Below are 20,160 nucleotides of genomic sequence, written 5' to 3'. Positions count from 1 at the left end.
GCGCAGTATTGCCTCGATCTTCCCTAGGCGCTATTTTTTTTATTGTTTCTATTTTCATTTTATTTCAGATCAACGTTGGCCATAATAAATTGCGGGACGCCACTTTACACCCTATCTCATAGGGTTTGGACTACGACCGAACATCAACTTAATAGTGTTGTAGCACAAAATAGGCAGCAGATCTCTTTTGACTGATGGTGTAGTGTGGATCGGCTAACAGCCACACATACTCAATAGGTGCATAATTATGTATATATTGAAACGTCTTAAAATTTTTTCTAGGCTCTTTGTGTCTGTTAACATGATTCTTTCAGAGAGCTAGAAGAAAATGTAAGGATAAAAAAAAAGACTCCAATCTTTTGGTACTAGTACCAAGTATTTAGACTTACATATATTTCCAATAAAAACTATTTTCATCAATAATACAATGTGAATATTACAACTGAGTTTTTTTCCTCTTCTGAGAATTTTTGACACTAGATTGTGATCCAGTTTTATTATTCTGAGACATAGGAGGTACAGAAGAACTTGTTGTATTCAAATCTTCCGATTCCTCATCAGTGCTACTCTAAAAAATAGACATACACATTTATAATTCTTTATAATTAGAAGAAAAACATTCCCAAGTCATTTCACATTCTACGCGAATGACTATTATACATTCAAGTATTATAATACACAGATATAACGTTATTTTATCCATTCCTAGCTTTCATCAAAAGTACAGCAAATAAACAAAAAAATAAATAAAAAAATAATAGTGACCGAAGCTATGTTAGTGTACTTCTAAATTACCATGCCAAGCATCACTTAATTAACGCCAAAAAAGTAAGCGAATGAGCTGTTGTCAACAAATGGGTCTATGGCAGACAAAAATAACAAGATGGTGACTGTATCTGTTGCCCATAGCTTCGGTTCCTGCAGGATACCTCCAACGAAAAAAAGTAACAACAGGAATGCAAATAATTAAGCCTACAAATGCTGTTGGAACATTTTTTAAAAAATGGACTCTATGATACTATCAGTGTTCGGTCGCGATCGGAGACGTTCGGCCAGTTCGGCTGGCTATGACTTCGCGCTGGTCAGCCTATCGCCCGCATCTGCTTGTTTGACTTTCAGCTTTTCGTGTATATTTCGAACCTTATTTTTATTCTCTGAAGCTTTGTCTATATTTTAACTTATTTTCTATGTTATTCTATGCCATTCTCACGCTACCCAACAACCCCCTCTACCTTCTCTTAGACCATATGGTCACCTCCTTATCTATTGAGGGAGTCCGCTACTGACCAGCGTCCTGTACGGTGCTTGTTCTGCTGTATGTGCTTTTGAGCCTGCTGGTTTTACTTTGCTTCTTACCGCTTCTCTACGCTGCTACGCTTCGCTTCCGTCTTGGTGGTATACACGTACCATCACTCGATTGACATCAAGGGACATCACCCCAATTTACGCCTTTCCTGAGATTTCCACCTTCCTCCACGATACGCTTAACCCTCAGACACGCATATACAGTTACCATTTCCGCTTTCCTCAGACACGTCTATATACATGTACTATTTCCGCTTTCCTTAGGGACGTCTATACATGTACTATTTCCGCTTTCCTTAGAGACGCTTATACCTCTACCATATCCGCTTTCCTGGCATTCGCCCATTTACCTCTAGCACTGCGCTTCAGGAGCTTCACTTCCGGCCGCAAGGAAATCCGCTGATTTCAAATCGTAGTAACCCTCAACTACTTCTTAAGAAGAAAAACAAAATTAATTAATAAATAAACCAATTGAGAATAATGGATAATTATTTTCTTATTTCACGTTAAAGCGGAGCTAGATGCATAGCTAAGTGACATAATTCTTATGAAATAAACTAAACATTCCGACCTTTGCTCTACTCTCTATATATATTTGCATGTATTCAAGTGTGAACTATTCACGATTATTGTAACCCGCTTCGCCACTTCCGGTTTTATCCGCTGGCGCATAGCGCCCCGCCTAACGCTACGCTTTGGGGTGTCAACGTTCACGCGCTGACAATCAGTAAATATCATGTATTTATAATATCTACATTACTTTTGAACTTGCCATTCTATAATCTGATTTCAAATCGTAGTAACCCTCAACTACTTCTTAAGAAGAAAAACAAAATTAATTAATAAATAAACCAATTGAGAATAATGGATAATTATTTTCTTATTTCACGTTAAAGCGGAACTAGATGCATAGCTAAGTGACATAATTCTTATGAAATAAACTAAATAATAAAGATGTTTGCTCGTTTGACTGTCTGATTTAATAAGTGGGTTCTAGCATTTTGTTTGTACATTGCGTTAATGCCCTGAAATTGGGATGCTTTTATTTCAGAAGATGTTTACTTAAAGAAATAAAAGGTAATTTTGGCGCTTAATATGTATATTATCATCATTTAAAATTATAGGATTTTTTTTTAATCATCTTACTTTCCCTTACCACTCTCCAAAACCTTCTTTTTTGATGTTTGACTTTAAAACATCCTCAACCTATATTACTCTTGGTTACATCACGAATTCAAACCTATTCTCAACCACACTTCCCTCCAACCCCCAAAGACGGCTGAGGCGCCGTTGGCCCCGTGACCAACTGGTAGACTAATGATGGTCATCACTGGATGATCATCATTCATGATTGCCACGCCATTTTTATTCGCCCAGCATATTTACTTATTGTACTGTACGAGTGCAGGTGTAAATTTCAAATAAAAGATAAAAAAAAAAATATTACAAATTTTACCTCGTGAGTTCTCTTCATTACTTCCTCAACTTTTTTAGCATTCAATCTGAAGTCCCTAATGGTTGTTAACTTCATTTCAGAAACTAACGTCGTATCCTGAAATATAAAATTAAGAATCTTCATGTTTCTTAGAACTCTTTGTTTAATGTATAAAACAAAATAAAAAGCTATTAGAGCTATTGAACATCTTCATTGAAAAGTAATTTAAAATATCTATCATACCTTAAATTTAACACTGAGCTGAGTTACATGTCTTGTAAAAATTTCTAATTGTGCAACTAATTTAGGAATATAAACACTTTGTTTTTTGGCGTGTCTTATTGCTTTTGCTGAAACATTCTTTTTTACACGCTCTTCATCATTATCTAAAGTCTAATAAAGAACAATTTTATTAGAAACTAATTTTCTTTTCTATTAAAAATTGGAACTTAAAGGTAGGTATTGATGGTTTTAGGAGTCAATATTATCAAGATTATAAAAAGTTAGCTGACAAATTATAAAAATAATTATTACCTCTATATGTAGTAAGAAATCAGCAAGTTGGGTTGAGAGGTGAGATGCAGCCAACTTCACTAATTTACCAAATCTGAAATCAAATGCATTTATATATTAGCTGGGCAATGAGTATAGATGTTTAAAGAAAGTATTTGTGGCTGTTATAAAAATGTATATATTAAAATGAAACTCTTTTTCGAGAGCATTGTCTAAAACTGATATATCCCGAAAAAAGTCAAAATAGAAAATTTGCCCAATCGCAATACCTTCTCTTACTTGGTAGATGATTACTTGTATAATTCTAAAATTTTCTAAATGCTGATCATTCATTAGATAATAATCATAAAGAATTTACCATCTGAATCGCTAAACTAAAAAATAATAAAATAGGTTCAGCACAGAGAAAGGATTAACTGAGTAGTTATCGTAAACATTCCGACACGGAAAAGAAACTTCCATTAATTGCAGACAGTAACAATAAGTAAATAAACATTAATAACAATAATTACAACCTTGCTTCTTGATAAACTGGGGAAGACCTTGTAAAGAAATATTTGGTAAATGTTGTCAATGTGAGATAAACATGATATAACAATTTACAAACACTTTCTGCACAAGATTTAGGTACTGCAGCCGTGCACATCCATTGACTAGCGCTAACCACTAACCCAAGTTCTATCACAACATCTTTCTCTTTATATTTTAATCTTCCTTTTCCTGTTAGAAAAGTAATTTGTCAATTAATTATTATGCTTAAGATTGCTAGAATCTAATACTGCAGCAGTTATAAAAAAAATGCTACTACTATTTATAAACACTACAGTAAAGTAGATAAATGCAAGTTTAAGAAAAAGTTACTCGCTAGAACCATCTTAGGTAACATTAAAAGAAAAAAAAATAAAATCGGAAATCAGAAAGGCTTAACATCTGCATTTTTTTTAAAGTTTGACTTTGTCTCTCTGATGATTGGTTGTTTTCATTAAAGGTAGTGGCGGTTTAAAGAGCTGGCTAAAGATTTAACAAGAGATGAAGTCATTGACTTTGATTATTCCAGAGACAGCCACAGATGTTTTAGGTATATATCAATGTCACAGAATTACACCAAATTGAGTAAAACATTTGTGATCTTTTTTTTTGTTTAAATATATTTTCCTTATGAAAATATAAAGATTTTAGAAAAAAAACACTCCCAGAAACTAACAAATATAATGCAATAATAATGGTGCTAATGGCCACAGTTGTCGATGAATAAAAAAAATAATTAACTACGTGTACCGAAGAGTTTACACAAGTCGCTAAATTATACTAGTCAGGTCCTAACTAGTCCCATGGTTAAATATATGTACATATTTTCAACTTCAAGCTCTTCAAAATGTTGCAACTATAAATGTACTTTAAGCAATTGAATGTATTATATTTCTTACAAAGATGAAGAAATATTCTAACATAATATGTTACATACGTGAATTAGGACTGGTAGGTGTAGCATATGCGTATTTGATCATATCAGCTTCTGATTTCATCCGAACAATTACCCAATCAACAGCATCCAATCGTTCATTCAGATTCGAACAGAGGAGAGAAAATATTGTCGCCTTGGTGGTTGCATTCACTAATTCAAAATTTATTGGACTTCTTTCAATTTCAACCTGAGAATAAATATATATTTTTATTTTATGCATTTTCATCAATAGAATGAAATATTATTATATTCTGAATAATTTAAAACCCTTACATCATTAATAGAACGAAACAGTTCACAAAGTTGTAAGGCGAGATTATCACAAAGAGGGGAGTTACTATTGCATCTTGTGTGAAGTTTCAATAAAAGTGAGACTAAAGTTTTGACTACAGGCAGAACGGTGATATTTCGTGTCTGTGCAAGATCTGTCAACCATTTAGTCACTTTACTGATGCAAGTACCTTCTATGGGCAATTCGAGTGAAATCGTTTCTAATCCATTGACTAGCACTGTTAGAAGTCTCTTAAATTTAGGATCGTCATCTCCATCATCTTCAGCACTTCCATCCAATATTTTGTTCAATATATTTAAGTAGATATCTGCTATTACATTTAATTGAGTGTTAAGTCCTTCAGATTCAACAACATCGCCTATTTTCAAAATAAAAATCACTAAAGCAATCATCTATTAATTTCATATAAAACATTTAGATGCCTAACAAAAACACAGACTTACAAATTTCAGCTAGAAAAGAAGATAAATGCTTATTGAATTTTGAAAAAATTATTTTAAGTATTTCATTAAATATTTCCACCATTGTAATGGATGAATTTGCATCAAACTGAATTGCTTCATCAAAACATTTCATACACTTGTCCACAATTAATCTGTGAACATTAGAAAATTTACATACAAAACCTATCATTAATTTTTAGAAGACAAAATATCGGATTTAGAATGAAACTATATTTAACTGCAATCTCGATTTTTGTTTTTTGAAGATAGATTTAAATTATGAAAATTGATAAAATAAATACGGGAAAAACTGATTTTATCTCTTACTATTATGGTACAAGGGGAATAATTACAACACCTACGAGCCGAATGTGATTTTTCTCGGAAATTATTCGTTTTGCGGTTACCAGAAAATGGTCTTTATGTGAGTAACTGTAGAAAAGTAAGACTATTTACTTAGATGGGTACACCAGAGGAACCGATTTTTTTTTTAACGATTAAAATCTTTCAACCAGAATATGATTTTAGTTTCTGCTTTTAGAAATTTTCTGAAAAAAGGACTAAACTATTTTCTTGAAACTTGTTATACATATCAAATACACAACGACCACTTTTATTAGAAATACTTTTCCAAGACCAATGATTTAAGGGTAGGATCTGAGGTGGGGTGAAAGTAAGCATTCCTCTAATGTGTCACTTAAAAGAGCATCTCTTTAATATTAATAAGGATTAAATGTGCAGAGAGTTTGTTTTTTATATTTTTTAATCTTCTTCTTCTTCTTATAAGAGAAAATATTTGGTAGTGTCAAATTTTATAAACTGAACATGTTTTAAGTCTAAGCTAGGAAAAATTCAAATGGTCTACATGGGGGAGACATAATATCTTAAAATCGACAAATGTTGGTAATCCTTGCTTTCTATTAAGAGAAATATTTGATAACTGGTAATTGTTAATTACACTAAAAGTCACTAGTTAAACTGTAAACCCAAAAATTATTATACTTAGCACCTAAAATTTACATTTAGCCCTATAAAGCTGAAACATTGATAAAATATTTAGTAAAACAAAATAAAACCTATTTCTAATTAGAGTACATCACTTACTTTCCAAGAATCTTAAGATTACCAAATAAGGATTTAGGTTTGTAGGTATTAAGTTGCGATTTCGTTTTTAACAGTACTTCCAAAGCACATTGAAAAGCATAACGTCGAAAACACTTTTTATTTTTCAATACTGCGGCAACATCTTCTAAACACCAATCAACTTCACTGCAAGAAAGAAAGAGAAAAAAATACAACATCCCTAGAACATAAATAAAACTACTAGATAAATGGAATAAGTCTCATTCTTACCCCATTAGCAATGTTAGAATTCTGATAATAGCTTCAAAATCCAGAACTGTTTCTGGGAAAGAAAAAGAACATTTTTTTCCGGGTATAATTGTGGTATCCTTGGATCCTGCTTTCTTTTTATCTCCTTCATCTTTCTTATTCTATAAATAATAATTTATCACAATTTAACTGTCGAACAATAATTAAAATTATATAAACATGTTTCTAAATTTAATAAAACAGCCTTATAATAGTTAATAGTTTTTTCATCAGACAGAGAGCCTTTGAATAAGACTGAGCAAAAATGTATAATCCTTTTTTTTCCAAAAAGACTCAAAATTACACTTTTTGCCCAATAATAGAACCTTCTCTTATTAGGGGGGAGTAAGAAAAGCTCTTAATATTAGTAAGGAAATAAAAGAAAACCTTTGCGAATTCGACAAACGAAGAATGAGTTCTAAATAATGACAACAGTTTTTCAACATCTTCGACTGTTTTGGTTTCATCCCAAATTGACAGAAGATAAGCCATTAAGGCTTGATAAACTATTAAACATTGTCTTAACCTTTCCTCTCGCCATTTTGCTTCTGGAGAACCATCAAATTCTTCATCCTTTAACACAAATCATTAAATTTCATGAAGTAATGTAATAATAAATTATTTCAATTACTTTTAATGTTTAATATAACATCAATGTTACAGATGTACTTACAAGATCCAAATGTTTATTCTGACACTTTGTAAACCTATCTACAAGTGATTCCATTAACTTATGAAGTTTAGTACTATTGGCGTGATGATTTTCATCATCTACATCACAATTAATCCGTTCGGATGTAACAATGATTTGTTGAACAACAAAAAGTAAATGACCCAATGGTTCCTAAAACAGTTGGATTTTAATAGTTGCTTTCTGAGAGATGAAATACAGATAAATTCTTTAGAAATAAGCTATAAATTTCATATAATCCAAACATAAAAAACAAGGCATGAAAGTAGCAGAATTTTTTTGGCAAGTTCAAAACTTTCTTTTTCATCCTCTGTAGGAATGTAATCCTTCTTTCCTTTACTTGAAAATGATTACATATTATTGTTTACAGTTGTACAACTAAAGTACTAAAGATTCTGAAAATCTGGGAATAAATATTGCTAATGATAAGAACGAGTTTGAAACCAACATCGAGGTCGGTGCAAAATGACTCCCACTGGATGGGAGTGGCACTTGCTTATAAATTAAAAGTAAAGATATTATGCTGCCATTTGTTTCATTTAATTTTGTCTAAGATTCCAAAAATCTTTTTGAGCACCGTTTACATTTTATTGAAAATGTGTACTTACTGTCACGACAACTTCAGACTGCTGTATTACTATGGCTTTGTGAAAATTAAGAGGAGGTACCACATCTTCATCTACTTCATAGTAATCTCCTAAATGTTCTAGAAAGATGTCTGCCGTTGGAATGCATAAGTCTGGATTTCTTATTAGGGCACGATTTAACGCTTTACAGAGAATGTAAGTACTTTAAATATAAAACCAATTTTGTGCATATATAAATCAAAATAAATAATACATAAGTATCACCAGAGTAAAGAGTAATTTTAACTGGCAACTGTTGTGTAAAACAGCTTTTCAAGACATTGATTACTTCTAGGCAAATTCCTTCATTATTACCAGAATTCACTGGATTAGAGGCTTGAGAGTGAATTTCCAAACATGTCTGAAATAATTGAATTCACATTATTATTCACTGACTTTTCATTTCGTTGTCGTTATGATTTTAAATTAAAAAATATTAATGAGTTAAGGGTCTCATCATGTTTTAAAACATATTAAAAAAAATAAAATTATTCTTTAAAGTATTCGCTTTAATGTAAAAAAGTAAAGTTTGTAAATGTAACTTAATAAAGCTAAATATCCAATGGAAGTATCATTGTCCATTGCATTGTGGAGAAGTTCCCAGGTTGTCAGACTAATTATTTCCTGTAAAAATGTTGGTTCTTCTTGTAATATAAACGGGAATTCATACCCAGAAGTGCATTTATTGGAAGTTTTCTGGGCAAAAGTTTGAAATAAAAGTTGAAGACGATCTTTAGTAAAATGAACATATATTTTTTTTTAAAAAAATCGTATTTTTAAAATACACAAAAAAGAAAAAAGAACTAAAACTCCGTTCAGTAACGAGGTACTCCTGATTAAGGGATTTTGATTGCTAAGCTGCGGCCAGAGCTCCTGCTAATACCCAATAGAAATCGGAAGTTTCACTTTCTAGCAATGTTACTTTATTGTTGTTTTATTCAAACTCACAATGATTATTTTCTAATCTCTTTTTCAGACACAGAAAAGCTCAAAGATACATGTCTGGTAAAAAGTCGATATCAGTTAGCAGACAGACAATTTCTTCAAGTAGTAAGAACAAGTAAGAAATTTTTTTATTTTTACTAGAAATATAGGTTTCGGCGTTTTAGGTGGTCGTCGGTATCATTCCATTCGCCATCACTTTTATTGGCGAAGTAATGTATCCTAGTAAAAATAAGAATTTAAATATGAAATTATAAATTCATCCGAAAAATGTTGATGTAACTAATGGTTATTGTGTGAACCAAAAAAAGAAACCGGACAAATTTAACAACAATTTTCATCTTTTTATACTTTACAAACTTGCAAATTTAAAGTCTGTTAACACCCTCTAACATTCCTACTTTATTTAAAATTATTTAGCTTTCTGAAACATTCTATTTATAGATGCAACAACAGTCTGTACCCAGATTTATGATGAAATTATGATCTTAATTTTCAATTCGAGAGTTGAATAAATATATTTCGCAGATTATTGGTTTTAAGTGTTTAATTATCAATTAGATAAATCTTCATTATAAAGTCTGAATTTATCCATGGAAATCTGCCATGAATTTAAACGAAATAATCGGGTACTAAGTCATTATTGATGAGCATTTTAGATAGTCATACTATAGATGAGCAAGCAGGACTAATAACCTTTAAATGGACTACCAATAAATGTTTTTAATTAAAATAATTTTTTAAACCAATCAATCAAAATATACATACCTGAGTAAAAACACTAGGGCAGGTGTAAGCTTGAAAGGAATTTTGGCTCAATGAATTTGCTATACCTTTGATCTTTAATCTTTTTAATAATTGTAGAAATCCAGATACGACCATTCGTCTAGTTGAGGGATCACTATACAAAATATAACTATTACGAAAAAGCAATATACGGCTTTACTTATCACACTAAAGTTTTTGAAGCTAAAATGCTTATGATGTTTTCTTTAAAAAATAAATGTAATCCTAAACATTTCTTTCAAAATGAATAGATATATGAAAAAATACTAACTGAATAAAAAGAGACTGTCTAAGTGTCATTATAAGATTATCTCTAAGTTTCTGACTGATTCTAATTAAAGAAATTAATGCAGCTGTAACGCGAAATGCCGCCGTTTCTGGTAATAACGGCAACATTTCTAACAGTCGTTTAATAACATCAGGATAATCATTGACCAACATCGGGCAAGAATCACAAAGCTCACATAGGCATTCTAAAATATTAAAACATACGAGGCAATGATTATTTGCAAGTTGAATAAAAAAAAAATGAGTAAAATATGAATTAATATTATACCTGAATACTGCATACAATGAGGATTTACAATAATATTTTTTACTATAGCGTTTAGCACTGTACCAGTAACTATAACATGTTTCACAGCCAGATTGACAGCAATCAGACGACCATATCTAGCAACTCTTTTTACAACAAATTCAGAATACTTAAACGGTAATGGCATCAGAAGAGTTATACTCAGTGATAATAATCCATCTATAACACCTTCTTCTTCGCACGCCCTGCAATAACATTATGTTAAAGTTAAATGGCGACATGATTTACTTTGTTCCATTGAGTTCTAGTTGTCCTTATAAAGTTTGACTGTTCATTTTTTTATCTGGTAATAAAATATAAATTATTTTGCGATTGGAGCCGCAGGACGAGGCACAATTACTGGCTTTAATAAACACAAAATCATAACGCTACCCTATGATGTTACTGCTTTGGTTTTTCTATGTTTTATTTTTTTTCCGGCACAACGACGTCTGTGGCCATTAGCACCTTGTTGCTTTAGTTATTATAATCTTTTATCTACCAGCTTAGGTTTTCTAACAAGAATAATGAACCAATTCTTAATTAAAATAATAATTTAAATTTTTTTCCAACAAAAAAAAATTTATATTGGTAGAGTAGTATTCTACTCATTAAATAAAATAAGGCGACAATCACGATGTTTAAGAAATTAGGAAAAATAAATTGAAAACTTAGGTTGAGGAGTTTTAAACACGGAATTTTAACATTAAGTTAAACCCTCTAAAAGATAAAAGTTTTAAATTGTACACTGGAAAGTTACACTAAAATAGAAAAGATAATCACTTACTTGCTTCTGATTAATTTAATTAATACAGTATCAACATCACATTTTGTGCTCAACAATTTCCGCATCCATTCGGATTCTTCTAGTTTTTCTTCTTCCAGCGAGATATTTTTTATAGTATTTTTCAAAAGCGTCATTATCTGCCAAATAATTTCATATTTGAATAAATAAAATAAAATTCGTAGTAAAATTAGAAGTAAATATTTCAGTACATTTTTATACCTCTAATTGGTAAGAAGGTACGTTTGACACAATCAGAAGGATAGCTAAGAAAAAAGGATTTAAGATAACTTGCGGAGCAGATGTACAGGATTTAGCGACTTTAATTAGTTCAGCCCATCCAGAACAACTCTTTTCCATAACTCTGATGTGATAAAGAACCATCCGCTCACTTTCTATGATTTCATTTTTACAAACTTCTACATCTGTAGTTCCAAATTTAATGAATTAGCATTCTTAACGCTAATAATTAATAAAGAAATGATAAAAAATTAAAATTAAATTGAACTTATCAAAAAGCCGTGGAATTAACCTTCAATTTCGTCTCTGGAGCTACCGTGGGAAATATCATCAAGCATTCCAATCGAATCATTAAGTTTGTATATCCGTTCATTGTAATATTTCTTTAGTGCTAATAATAATGTAACAGTTCCTTGGTTTCTAGTAAGTCTAAGAAGCTGATGAACAAGAGGTGGAACTGCATTTGGCTCAAGTTTCTCCAATCCTGAACATAGTTTTGAAACAATTTTGGAGTGCTCTTCTTCAATCATTGGAATATGACTGCAACCAGATAATAATTGAATATATAATTGAAAAAATATGAGACAAAAATAAACAGTAGCAAAAAGAAATAAAAATAAATAAAAGATCTCACATAAACATGGCAGCAAGAGATGGCAGAATTTCTGAATGCCACTTTGCTTGACAAAGAGCAACTATTACTTGTTTTTTGTAATTTTCACCAGAAATATCGCTTCCATAATGATCAATCTCTTCTTTTTGACCAAGTAAAGTAAGTATCTTAGGCAACAAATCTTTCCACCTAAAATGTTCATAGCATTATATACGTCATTAAGACACAATTTGTAATAGAAAAATAGTTACATAGTATACCCTGTTTGTTGAGCTGTACAACTTTTAGAAATGTAATCAATGCATAAATCACACACTCTAATTAAATTAGGCGTTGACAATCTATCAAGCTCAATTACTATCCAGGACAATAATGAGCAAGCATTGGAGTTAGGAATGTCATTTTCCTGAATTTGAGCTAGGACTTGCTCCACAATCTGAAAGATTTTAAACCAATCACAAAACAAGCAATTTAAATTACATACTGAGTCTTTACTAGTCTTACATGAATCCGTTTCTTTTGAGAAGAAGCATTCATTGAAAGCCCTTGAAAAATATTCTTTACGATTTGTGGTCCCTCTGAAGTCGTTATTGTTTCCTTGATAATATTTTCTATCTGAAGAAACAAAATAAGAGTACTTTAAAAAAAAAATTGTAAATGGGATTTCCGATTAAATGAATAACTTTTATACCTGATCAATGTTTATCTGTTCAAAAAACTTTTGAAAAGTATGTATTTCTTCTTCATTTTTTTTATTAATTGAGGGGTTCACTAATTTCTTTATTATGATGTCCATATTAATAAATTCCAAAATCCAACACTTATTCAGTTAATTAAAAGCAATAATAAATTTCACACAAGTTCATTTTTCGGGGTTGGAGCCTTTATTTCAGGTTGGGCCCTGCTACTTGCTAGACTTGGATATTAAATTTGGTTAATTTAGTAAATAATTGATGTGGTAATTATATCAATACAAATTTAAATTTTTTATGCGCAGATGAATGAGTTTTATCAGAATTCGTTGTTTTTTGAACATTTATATTTTATTATTATATCATTTCCAGATTTATCGACTGATGCTCATCAATATTCATCAAAACTTTTTTAAAAATAATAAAGGAATATTTTCAACGTCAAGGAGAGTTTTGTTTTCCAGAAACTTTTATTGATAATGATTTCTTAATTACAAATTCTATGAGAATTACCTTAATTTGAAAAAAAAAAGACTAAAACCCAATTGCAATTTGCAACCTACCCTTTGCTAACTTTTATGGTGTATGATGTACGGTGACGTTCGTTGTCAAGGAGGATCAGTATCGCCGATAGAATATTTTTTTTATTCAACCTTGATTGTATTCTCCTTTAACAAACTTTTTCTTAATATGGTAAAAGGAATCTTGACTTTTTTCACAATTGTATGAGTTAATGGCTGTTATTTGACCAACGATATTATATTTGACAAATATGGCAGGAAACTTAATGGACAAAGTTCGGCTACGGTTAAATACAGAATTCGGGCGTGATATAGATAATTTGCATAAAGCAGTGAAACTTAGCCGTGAATTCTTAGGTAAAAAACATGAACTTGAACAATCAGTAAGTAAAATAGATGTGCTTATTCATTTTGTATGGAGACGTGTGTATAATATGACCAGTTTTTTTTTTTCTTACAGTTATCACTTGTTAGTAGCGAAGTGCCATCAAAAGTTGCTCATACTACTCGTATAATAGATGAATGTTGTGACTCAATTACATCCTATTGTAATGACATCGATGATATGCTTACTCAAATTCGAGAAAGAATGCAGAATACTGAAAAGTTTTACTACGAAATGAAAGATTATTTCGAAAAAATTGATCAGTTTTCTAGGTTCCGTTCCTGTTTGCTTGTGCTGGAATGCGTACAGCAAGTAAGGTAAATCTTAATTTCTTTACACATATAAGTCATTATATTCCTATTTTATCAGTTCTTACTTATTACACAGAAAAATAAAAGTAATTTAAGGTTTAATTATAGTGATAAAATTGAAGGGCACATTGTAGCACCAGATATTGATAAAGCAATAGATGAATACAAAAAATTAATGGAAGTATGCCTTAAATTACGTGATTCGAAATGTGAGCATATTCAAAATTTTGTTTTCGAAACTACAAAATATTGGAATGGTATTCTTAAAAAAGAACTATCTGCGTAAGTATTGATTATGTTTATTGGGTAGCAACCCGAGTAGGATAGATAAACTTGCTGTAACGTAGAATCAATAAACTGTTAAGGTTTTATTTGTTTTTAGTGATCTTGAAGTGGCAATGAAAAATATTCAGTGGCCAGTAGTAAGTAGCAACAGTTTAATAACATCGCCAGCTCCTGATGCCCTGTCCAAATTTCAGATATGTTTAAGGAGACTTCTTCAAGTTCAATTACAGTATCCTTAGTATTTTTGCTTTTGAATTGTGATGGGCAAATTCAGTGCTGGCTAAAAAAAAAATTATTGAATTCCTTTTACTGTTTTTACTTTCTTATATTAGGGAAAGAATGTATTGCAATCATACAAATTTTCGATTTGAGATACCTTGATTTCGAAAAAGGTGCTTCTGCAAATTGGCTCCTTCGGTGTATTTGTCCATTCTTATCTGTGGTGGTGTGTATATGTAAATTTTTTCCTCTGAACAAAAAAAAAAAAAAGCTGGAAGTTCAAATTTGGTATATTGTTTAGGTTCCAACTTAGGAGTCACAGTAAGGCAGTGATGAAAATTGGTTAACCGCAAATATATTTTTCAGTTTTTTAAGATTTTCTCAACTTGGTGACCATTGGGTCGTTGAAAATGCAAAATGAATTCGTATCTACTAGTATCATTACCTTCAAGGGGCTCAAGTCTTATAATTAAAGTTTGAGGCCTGCCTTTAGTTAATGTAGAGACATTAGTATCTCCGAGTTAAAATTTGAAGCTTATTGCCTACGGAAACACTCATTAAAAAAGTTCGTCGCAGCAAACTTGTCGGCTGACCCATCCGTGGATATTTGTACCCATTCACTACTTCTTTTTTCAAAAGTAACAAAGTTTATTAAGAGTTTCATGTTTATATAAAAATATTAAGTAACTAAAAATGAATTATCTCATTACTATCCATTACCTTCTGCTATTGTCGTCTTAGGGCAACAAATCTTTTTCAGGAGAATCTGGTGCTTGATGTCCATAATCGCGTAAATTGTCCCGATTATAATCGGTTGCAGTTTTTACGATTTTTGTTACAATTAGGAATCAATCGCACGATTATGCATCTTAGTATCTTGAACTTATTCATTTGACTTAACGTAGGTTTCCAAAGAGAGCGAGAAACCTAATGTAACAGTTTTGTAAGAGTTTAACAATAAATTTCCAATAACTTGTAACTAGATCAGAGCTAGAAGAAAAGCCCGTGGTAAGCTCAACATTACAAGTTACTTTTCCTCCATTAAGTCTCCCAGCTACGTTATTAATAGTACCTCTTCGTAAAAGATTTATTTATCACTTTACTGGATCTCGACAGACCAATAGAATTGATAAACCAGAATGGTATTTCACACAGGTCAGTATATTGTCTCTAATTGATTAAACAGTTTAGAATAAATAGTTTTCTTGCCTCTGAATTTGATTGAACTATAACTTTTTTATTTAGATTCTTACTTGGATAAGAGATCATGAACATTTTGTAATGAATTCAGTACAGCCAGTTTACGATGACTTAAACGTAGATAAGCTAGCAGTGGTATGTACGCTTTTATTAACAAGATATTTTACACATCAGATTTTATTTAATTTTAAGTATTTGGTAAAGTATAATGTTTATATGAAATTAGGTGGAACTAATGTCTGGATTGGTAGAACTTTCTGTGGAAAAATTACAAACTGATATGGAACAAATCCAGTATGACGATTTGCTTTTCTCACATACAGTAGATGAAGCGTTAGCTTTTGAGAAAGAACTCCGACATTCCTACATGTATCCATCGTCGCTTCCAGGTCCTGTACATGTATTAACCCAGGCACAATTGTTTGTTAAATGGATAAGGATGGAAAGGAAGTGTAAGTTTAATGTTCGCCAAAGTTTAATTAGGTTTTTATTTTGTTTAAAAAAAATTGCCAGTCCTTAGGTTTTGTATCAACTTGAAAAATATTCATTTAAGATTATTATTATTATACGTATGTTTATCTGTAAACTCCTTATGTATTTTTCATACACTTAGATTTATAACTTAACTTCTATAATTTTTATAGATAAATTTCTTTTAGAACAGTTTTCTTGGAGGAGTTAATTAGGCTACGCTGTAAAGTTCATTTCAGTGTAATTCATGGTTATTGTTAACAAATTGTTGGTAAGAATGAAATATGACTCAAACTCTCAGAGTGAGAAGAAAATTGATGAGTTAGAACCTTTAGAATATAACAGAGGAATTCATGATATTAATCCGACCATATATTTTTCCTTTTTTATTGAAATGGACCAAGCCCTATGCTGTCCATAGCCCTTTTAGGCCACATAATTACCCGGTCAGTGGGAATATTATGATGTTACTACTCCTTAGCCGCTTTATGTGTGTACCGAGTAATATGGGAGAGGGGGTCAGGGTTATGGGGGTTTTCGCAAGATCGACAAATAAGTAATACACTTCCACCTACAGGAAATTCAAGTTTGTGTTTTAAGGTTTAAGTTATTTAAATGGAAGCTAAAAAAATAAGTTAATAATTGAAAAATTAACTGACGTAATATTGTTTTTTTTTCACGTTCATTTTTCTAAAATATTCATATCTATTAATATAATATTCAGTTTTTGTGAGAGATAAAATCTTATGCTATTAATAGATGCACGAGATAAAATGGATGCAATTATGAGTTCTGAGACAGCTTGGAGCACGTTAGGAGGTTTACCTGACGAGGAAAAAATTACTGAAGTTGCTCATACATTCCTTGCGCTTCTAACAACAATGACGGATCGTTATAGCCTTCTGCCACAGCCAGGACATAAGTAACTAATTTCTTTGTTCGTTAAAACCAATTATACTTTGAAATTTTATCAATTGGTGTAATTTTATAGGTTACAGTTTGTGGAACTTGAATTGGAATTGATTGATGATTTTAGAGTGTCACTTTTGCAAGTTCTTCACACTGAGCACAACGATCCTCTAAATTCAAAACTGCCTCAAGTTTTGAACACCATATCTTATTTGCGGAATGCTTTAGAGGAATTTGATGCTAGCCCTGTACGCATTTTTTTTTTTTTTTTTTTTTTTTTTTAATGAATTGTAATAATCGTCTACCTATCTTCAGAAGTGCATACAAAAAAAATAAATCCTCTATTTTGAACAACAGACAATGTTGCTGCTTGACCATTATCGGAGACAGTACAAAAATGAGGAAATTAAAGAAAATGAGGTTGAGGGTATGTTCAGGCCATCACTTATACTTTTGGAGAGATTAGAGGATCAGTTGTTAGATGAATTGGCTCAAGCCTTAATGATGGAAGTGAAGGCAAGAAGTAGACCATATAGAAAATACAGGTAATTATATTAATTAAATTTACATGATTTTAATATTATGTTTAGAAAACAGATGAGCAATTGTTCAATAATTAAGTTTAAATTCCGCTATCTAAAAAAAAAAAATTGATCATTTTATCAGTTTAAATTAAAATGGATCACCCGATTCCGAATAGTTCACTGCATGCAATATGAATGAAGAATATTTTTATACTAACCTTCAGTTTAAATCAGAATTGAGAACAGTTCATTTCTGCAGTTAGTCGGTTAATCGGGTTGAATATCTATCAATACCCACTTGTACCAGTTATTCGGCTATGCTCTAGTTGCAAAAGAATACGAGAAACAAACATACAGCATTTATATAAAGGATTTCTATTTCTTGAGATTTGAATTTCATCAGTCAGTACGATTTGTCTTGATTTGCGAATTCAACTCGCATCATTACTATGTTGTAAAAGATGCAATACGTGATACAGAATGCAATGTTATAGATCTTTTAGACATTGTCACTTTTATCCGCGGATGAGTTTTTAAGGAACGAGTCATCCTGTTTGATCAGCTACCCTAACTAATTTAATCAATAATAATTAAGCTAATGAAATCAGATAAGCTAAGGTCATCTGATCTGCTACAATTAATCGCATGCTTAGTTTATTGAATTACTTTATTTACATGTATCATAAAGTCTCGCGAGAACCAAATCCGATATGCTTGGTCTAAGGCGAGAGATTAGCTCATGTATCAAATGAGAACCTACGATAAACTACTTCTTTAATGTTTTTAATTAAAATTTGTTTTTTTGAAGCAATTAGAATCAAATTTATTATCATTTAAGAAACAGTAAACAGTAAGAAACAGGGTAACTTCCGATAAACAATATTGTGTATAACTTGTTCATTTTTAAACGTTTTTTTTGGTTTAGTTTTCTTTTCTAACGAAGTAATATGGTATTATTGTTTATTTTAGATGGTTTTCATTGACGGATTCAGATTTTGATCCAACAACTCCCACACCTGCAGCATGTCCTTTACTCCAAGTACTTACTTCTGAACTACATAATATAAGTGAAAAACTTTCAGAAAAAATGTTTGTAAGATTTTGGAAATTAATGGCTAAAAATCTTAATATTGTAAGAATTATATCAGCTTCTTATAAATATTCTCACCTTCTTTGTTAATGTTAATTATCAAAGTTACTTTTTTTTGTCTTTTTTTCAAGTTTTTCTTGGAGGAAATAGTACTAGAAAATCACTTCAACCCTATCGGTGGAGAAGTTTTGCAAAATGATGTAAATAAATTTTTAATTCCTCTGTTTCAACATTTTACGAAAACCCCTCAAGTATATTTTTCTGAGTAAGTATTTGATAGAAAATAGAAGAGTATTTAATTTTTTGACCAGAATACAGTTTTACGTGCTAGTAGATGATTTTTTATTTTAATTATCTTTTCCAGAATTAAGGAAGCTTGCAGTTTATTGTCACTTGTAAGCGTTCCAGCCAATGTACAAAGATTTGTTCTAACAGGTAACCATCAAGAATTAATGCGTAATATAAGCATACCAATTAAAGCTCTCGGTACTGAACAAGTTGCGAATGTGCTTATGAAAAGGATAGACATTGCACCATCTCTTATGTGATCAACTCATCTTAAATTTGATCTGAAAAAGGAGTAATTTCTGTGTTGATTATTTATTTTTTGCTTTATTACGAACACTGAGCTTTTTTTTTTTTATAAGGTTTCCTACTCTTCTGAGGTCTAAAAACCTTATTTTATATTTAGTTTTTGCGAGTTACAGGAGAATTCAGATTTTCAAGATAAGAGAAAGAGGCACAAACGGAAGAAGAAACGTCGATCTACCACAAAGAGATAAAAGCCAAAAGCCGTTTATTTCTTCCAGTCATCTCTATCTAATTGGCTAGTTATTCAGAATGATTAGTATCTCTTGATTTGTTGTCTGTGTTATTTAATGTTTTAAAATTTAAATACTTTGGAATTCAACTCATTAGATATTTTTCAGGAGCATGTCAAAAAACACAAATCTACTACAATCTGAAATTTGAATATTAAAAATAAAGTATTATTTGTTCAGTACGATTAATATCAGATTTTATTGTTAAATATTATTTTATTAATAAAATTATTTTTAAAATCTTTCATAAGCAACTTTATACATGTATATTCTTGCATAGCGTTTTCATATTTCCGTACTTATTTGCCGAAAGAAAACTTAGAAATTCTATTAATCCAATCGAAAATTCAAAGTTAAACTTCTTTGATGAAAATAAACATTTATTTTTGATGATTCTATTGAGGTTCAAATGTAAATCTTATCAAAACTTTATCTTAATAAGTGATAAATCACAATTATTAGAATTTGTCCATTGCTAATAAAACTGTAGAGTTTACTTGGTGATCACAGTTGAAAATATAAAAAAAATGTTAGTGGTAATTAATCTCCTCTGTCCAAGCTAATCGACATTACTTAGACAATATTATTTAATACTTTTATTATATCTTGAAACTGGATGATCACATCAACCTCCTCCACTGAAGCAGCCTCT

The 20,160-nt window shown here is 30.9% G+C and overlaps 2 protein-coding genes across 7 annotated transcripts; one reads left to right on the top strand and one right to left on the bottom strand.

Moving 5' to 3' along the window:
- Positions 1-355: 355 nt before the first annotated feature.
- FANCI (Fanconi anemia complementation group I) lies at positions 356-13,188 on the bottom strand. The gene is made up of 24 exons (XM_074139998.1): positions 12,772-13,188; positions 12,585-12,695; positions 12,341-12,516; positions 12,102-12,269; positions 11,760-12,007; positions 11,450-11,652; positions 11,231-11,367; positions 10,426-10,649; positions 10,141-10,342; positions 9,852-9,984; positions 8,367-8,502; positions 8,124-8,284; positions 7,498-7,668; positions 7,212-7,397; positions 6,807-6,946; positions 6,558-6,722; positions 5,454-5,605; positions 4,992-5,368; positions 4,719-4,905; positions 3,769-3,973; positions 3,275-3,347; positions 2,984-3,133; positions 2,762-2,857; positions 356-568 (listed from the first exon to the last, which is right to left on the bottom strand). Exons 1-24 carry the CDS (start codon positions 12,874-12,876, stop codon positions 437-439), a joined length of 4,038 nt encoding a protein of 1,345 aa, XP_073996099.1. The 5' UTR covers positions 12,877-13,188; the 3' UTR covers positions 356-436.
- Positions 13,189-13,339: 151 nt separating this feature from the next.
- Rint1 (RAD50 interactor 1) lies at positions 13,340-19,767 on the top strand. Of its 6 annotated transcripts, XM_074140014.1 has the most exons (14): positions 13,340-13,676; positions 13,754-13,995; positions 14,098-14,271; positions 14,372-14,503; positions 15,477-15,648; positions 15,739-15,828; positions 15,920-16,145; positions 16,924-17,086; positions 17,156-17,321; positions 17,431-17,618; positions 18,567-18,729; positions 18,819-18,952; positions 19,052-19,267; positions 19,395-19,767. In XM_074140014.1, the coding sequence occupies exons 1-13, from the start codon at positions 13,545-13,547 to the stop codon at positions 19,233-19,235; spliced, it is 2,166 nt and encodes a 721-aa protein (XP_073996115.1). In that variant the 5' UTR covers positions 13,340-13,544; the 3' UTR covers positions 19,236-19,267; positions 19,395-19,767. The 6 variants fall into 6 exon arrangements, with proteins under 6 accessions (XP_073996115.1, XP_073996117.1, XP_073996114.1 ...); XM_074140016.1 differs by having other exon boundaries at positions 13,340-13,650; positions 19,052-19,767; XM_074140013.1 differs by having other exon boundaries at positions 19,052-19,767.
- The last annotated feature ends 393 nt before the right edge of the window (positions 19,768-20,160 follow it).

Source organism: Rhodnius prolixus, unplaced genomic scaffold (genome assembly GCF_049639745.1).
Source record: "Rhodnius prolixus isolate KJV_2025 unplaced genomic scaffold, Rpr scaffold_6, whole genome shotgun sequence".
In the NCBI taxonomy this organism is placed as follows: domain Eukaryota; kingdom Metazoa; phylum Arthropoda; class Insecta; order Hemiptera; family Reduviidae; genus Rhodnius; species Rhodnius prolixus.
Note: the sequence above shows the minus strand (reverse complement) of the source record. Positions and strands in the feature narration are given on the sequence as shown.